The sequence below is a fragment of the Bombina bombina genome, chromosome 1 (genome assembly GCF_027579735.1).
Source record: "Bombina bombina isolate aBomBom1 chromosome 1, aBomBom1.pri, whole genome shotgun sequence".
NCBI classification, from domain to species: Eukaryota; Metazoa; Chordata; class Amphibia; order Anura; family Bombinatoridae; genus Bombina; species Bombina bombina.
The window spans coordinates 925,237,901-925,243,900 of NC_069499.1; the positions used below are offsets into that span (position 1 = coordinate 925,237,901).

General features: G+C 34.9%; 1 protein-coding gene across 1 annotated transcript in view; it reads left to right on the top strand.

Moving 5' to 3' along the window:
• Positions 1 to 5,575, top strand: part of LOC128640456 (chymotrypsin-like protease CTRL-1) — a 45,648-nt gene extending 40,073 nt beyond the window's left edge. Inside the window, exon 7 of the mRNA XM_053692935.1 lies at positions 5,325 to 5,575. Within this exon, the coding sequence (XP_053548910.1) occupies positions 5,325 to 5,486 (162 nt within the window). The 3' untranslated portion in view covers positions 5,487 to 5,575. The remainder of the gene's footprint in view (positions 1 to 5,324) is intronic.
• Positions 5,576 to 6,000: the final 425 nt, after the last annotated feature.

Sequence of the window (6,000 nt, forward strand, 5' to 3'; positions counted from 1 at the left end):
TATATAATCGGCAGGGTGATTTACAGCATTTAAATTTATCTGCAGGGTGATTCACAGCATTTATATTATCTACAGGGTGATTTACAGCATTTATATTTATCTGCAGGGGGATTCATAGCATTTATATTCATCTGCAGTGGGATTTACAGCATTTATATTTATCTGCATGTGATTCACAGCATTTATATTATCTGCAGGGTGATTTACAGCATTTATATTTATCTGCAGGGAGGGGAGTTACAGCATTTATATTATCTGCAAGGTGATTTACAACATTTATATTTATCTGCAGGGTGATTTACAGCATTTATATTTATCTGCAGGGTAATTCACAGCATTGATATTATCTACAGGGGGATTTACAGCATTGATATTATCTACAGGGTGATTTACAGCATTTATATTTATCTGCAGGGGGTTTACAGCATTTATATTATCTACAGGGTGATTTACAGCATTTATATTTATCTGCAGGGGGGTTTACAGCATTTATATTATCGGCAGGGTGATTTACAGCATTTATATTTATCTGCAGGGGGATTTACAGCATTTATATTATCTACAGGGTGATTTACAGCATTTATATTATCTGCAGGGTGATTTGCATCATTTATATTCATCTGCAGGGTGATTTACAGCATTTATATTTATCTGCACAGTGATTCACAGTATTTATATTTCACGGCAGTTTGATTCACAGCATTTATATTTATCTGCAGGGGGGTTTACAGCATTTATATTATTTACAGGGTGATTTACAGCATTTATATTTATCTGCAGGGGGAATTTACAGCATTTATATTATCGGCAGGGTGATTTACAGCATTTATATTTATCTGCAGGGGGATTTACAGCATTTATATTATCTACAGGGTGATTTACAGCATTTATATTATCTGCAGGGTGATTTACATCATATATATTTATCTGCAGGGTGATTTACAGCATTTATATTTATATGCACAGTGATTCACAGTATTTATATTTCACGGCAGGGTAATTCACAGCATTTATATTTATCGACAGGGTGATTTACAGCATTTATATTTATCTGCAGGGGGATTTACAGCATTTATATTTATCTTAAGGGTGATTCACAGCATTTATATTTAACTGCAGGGGGATTCACTGCATTTATATTCATCTGCAGAGTGATTCACAGCATTTATATTCATGTGCAGAGTGATTCACAGCATTTACAGTATATTCATCTGCAGGGTGATTCACATCATTTATAATTATCTGCATGGGGATTTACAGCATTTATATTATCTATGGTGATTTACAGCATTTATATTATCTGCAGGGTTATTTACAGCATTTATATTTATCTGCACGGCGATTTACATCATTTATATTTATCTGCAGGGTGATTTACAGCATTTATATTTATCTGTACAGTGATTCACAGCATTTATATTTATCTGCAGGGTGATTCACAGCATTTATATTTATCTGCAGAATTATTTTTAACATTTAAATTCATTTACAGGGTGATTTACCGCATTTATATTTACCTGTAGGGGGGGATTTACAACATTTATATTTATCTGCAGGGTGATTCACAGCATTTAATTTATCTGCAGGGTGATTCACAGCATTTATTTTATCTGCAGGGGGATTTACAGCATTTATATTTGTCTGCAGGGGGATTTACAGCATTTATATTCATCTGCAGAGTGATTCACAGCATTTACAGTATATTCATCTGCAGGGTGATTCACAGCATTTACATTATCTGCAGGGGGATTCACAGCATTTAGATTTATCTGCAGGTGATTCACAGCATTTATATTCATCTGCAGGGTGATTCACAGCATTTATATTTATCTGCAGGGGGATTTATAGCATTTATATTTATCTGCAGGGTGATTCACAGCATTTATATTATCTACAGGGTGATTTACAGCATTTATATTTATCTGCAGGGGGATTAACAGCATTTATATTCATCTGCAGGGTGATTCACAGCATTTATATTCATCTGCAGTGGGATTTACAGCATTTATATTTATCTGCATGTGATTCACAGCATTTATATTCATCTGCAGGGTGATTCACAGCATTTATATTTATCTGCAGGGGGATTCACAGCATTTATATTCATCTGCAGAGTGATTCACAGCATTTATATTCATCTGCAGAGTGATTCACAGCATTTACAGTATATTCATCTGCAGGGTGATTCACATCATTTATAATTATCTGCAGTGGGATTTACAACATTTATATTATCTGCAGAGGGATTCACAGCATTTATATTTATCTGCAGGGTTATTTACAACATTTAAATTCATTTACACGGTGAGTTACAGCATTTATATTTATATGCAGGGGATTTACAGCATTTATATTTATCTGCAGAGTGATTCACAGCATTTATATTCATCTGCAGAGTGATTCACAGCATTTATATTCATCTGCAGGGTGATTCGCAGCATTTATAATTATCTGCAGGGGGATTTATAGCATTTATATTTATCTGCAGGGTGATTCACAGCATTTACATTATCTGCAGGGGGATTTACAGCATTTATATTTATCTGCAGGGGGATTCACAGCATTTACATTATCTGCAGGGGGATTCACAGCATTTAGATTTATCTGCAGGTGATTCACAGCATTTATATTCATCTGCAGGGTGATTCACAGCATTTATATTTATCTGCAGGGGGATTTATAGCATTTATATTATCGGCAGGGGGATTTACAGCATTTATATTTATCTGCAGGGTGATTCACAGCATTTATATTATCTACAGGGTGATTTACAGCATTTATATTTATCTGCAGGGGGATTCACAGCATTTATATTCATCTGCAGGGTGATTCACAGCATTTATATTTATCTGCAGGGGGATTCACAGCATTTATATTCATCTGCAGAGTGATTCACAGCATTTATATTCATCTGCAGAGTGATTCACAGCATTTACAGTATATTCATCTGCAGGGTGATTCACAGCATTTATAATTATCTGCAGTGGGATTTACAACATTTATATTATCTGCAGAGGGATTCACAGCATTTATATTTATCTGCAGGGTTATTTACAACATTTAAATTCATTTACACGGTGAGTTACAGCATTTATATTTATATGCAGGGGATTTAAAGCATTTATATTTATCTGCAGAGTGATTCACAGCATTTATATTCATCTGCAGAGTGATTCACAGCATTTATATTCATCTGCAGAGTGATTCACAGCATTTATATTCATCTGCAGGGTGATTCGCAGCATTTATAATTATCTGCAGTGGGATTTACAGCATTTATATTTATCTGCAGGGGGATTCATAGCATTTATATTATCTGCAGGGGGATTCACAGCATTTAGATTTATCTGCAGGTGATTCACAGCATTTATATTCATCTGCAGGGTGATTCACAGCATTTATATTTATCTGCAGGGGGATTTATAGCATTTATATAATCGGCAGGGTGATTTACAGCATTTAAATTTATCTGCAGGGTGATTCACAGCATTTATATTATCTACAGGGTGATTTACAGCATTTATATTTATCTGCAGGGGGATTCATAGCATTTATATTCATCTGCAGTGGGATTTACAGCATTTATATTTATCTGCATGTGATTCACAGCATTTATATTATCTGCAGGGTGATTTACAGCATTTATATTTATCTGCAGGGAGGGGAGTTACAGCATTTATATTATCTGCAAGGTGATTTACAACATTTATATTTATCTGCAGGGTGATTTACAGCATTTATATTTATCTGCAGGGTAATTCACAGCATTGATATTATCTACAGGGGGATTTACAGCATTGATATTATCTACAGGGTGATTTACAGCATTTATATTTATCTGCAGGGGGTTTACAGCATTTATATTATCTACAGGGTGATTTACAGCATTTATATTTATCTGCAGGGGGGTTTACAGCATTTATATTATCGGCAGGGTGATTTACAGCATTTATATTTATCTGCAGGGGGATTTACAGCATTTATATTATCTACAGGGTGATTTACAGCATTTATATTATCTGCAGGGTGATTTGCATCATTTATATTCATCTGCAGGGTGATTTACAGCATTTATATTTATCTGCACAGTGATTCACAGTATTTATATTTCACGGCAGTTTGATTCACAGCATTTATATTTATCTGCAGGGGGGTTTACAGCATTTATATTATTTACAGGGTGATTTACAGCATTTATATTTATCTGCAGGGGGAATTTACAGCATTTATATTATCGGCAGGGTGATTTACAGCATTTATATTTATCTGCAGGGGGATTTACAGCATTTATATTATCTACAGGGTGATTTACAGCATTTATATTATCTGCAGGGTGATTTACATCATATATATTTATCTGCAGGGTGATTTACAGCATTTATATTTATATGCACAGTGATTCACAGTATTTATATTTCACGGCAGGGTAATTCACAGCATTTATATTTATCGACAGGGTGATTTACAGCATTTATATTTATCTGCAGGGGGATTTACAGCATTTATATTTATCTTAAGGGTGATTCACAGCATTTATATTTAACTGCAGGGGGATTCACTGCATTTATATTCATCTGCAGAGTGATTCACAGCATTTATATTCATGTGCAGAGTGATTCACAGCATTTACAGTATATTCATCTGCAGGGTGATTCACATCATTTATAATTATCTGCATGGGGATTTACAGCATTTATATTATCTATGGTGATTTACAGCATTTATATTATCTGCAGGGTTATTTACAGCATTTATATTTATCTGCACGGCGATTTACATCATTTATATTTATCTGCAGGGTGATTTACAGCATTTATATTTATCTGTACAGTGATTCACAGCATTTATATTTATCTGCAGGGTGATTCACAGCATTTATATTTATCTGCAGAATTATTTTTAACATTTAAATTCATTTACAGGGTGATTTACCGCATTTATATTTACCTGTAGGGGGGGATTTACAACATTTATATTTATCTGCAGGGTGATTCACAGCATTTAATTTATCTGCAGGGTGATTCACAGCATTTATTTTATCTGCAGGGGGATTTACAGCATTTATATTTGTCTGCAGGGTGATTTACAGCAATTATATGTACCTGCAGGCGGATTTACAGCATTTATATGTATCTGTAGGGGGATTTACAGCATTTATATTTATCTGCAGGGTGATTCACAGCATTTATATTTATCTGCAGGGTGATTCACAGCATTTATATTATCTGCAGGGGGATTTACAGCATTTATATTTATCTGCAGGGGAATTTACAGCATATATTTTTATCTGCAGGGGGATTTACAGCATTTATATTTATCTGCAGGGTGATTCTGGAGGACCATTGGTTTGTCAAAAGGGATCTGCATGGACTCTCATTGGCATTGTCTCCTGGGGAACTAGTAACTGCAATGTGTACGCTCCAGCAATGTATGCCCGTGTCACGCACCTCAGAAGCTGGATTGACCAAACTGTGGCCCGGAATTAAAGAATTAACCAATGATAACATTTCCCTCATAAAACAACCCTGGTTTTATTCAGTTCTCAGTTCAGTAAATAAACTGATTACATATGAAATGTGCATTGTTTTATTTAAAAGATAATTGGGAGATTGTGGGAGAGTGAGAAGTTGTATTTTCTTCCGGAAGCAAAGTTACTTGGTAGCAATGTTTACATTCACAAATCACCTGACTAAATAGCATTTATAATCTGACAAATAGTCTATCCCAGTGATGGCTAACTTTGGCACCCAAGATGTAGCACCATGGGAAATGTAGTTCCAAAACATCAGGGGTACCAAATCTACCCAATCTCTTCGGTTACTATCTTCTTCACTGGATAATATTTCTACATTCACTTGATTTCTCTAAAAGACTCCATTTCAGCCTTTAACTTAGTGGACAAAAGTCAGTAAAAGCTCTCTCCTACCTCTGTAGTTTCACTGGCCTCTCCAGTTACACCTGACACTGGAGCGGTCAAAGAGAATGGAGAGAGATGTGAGT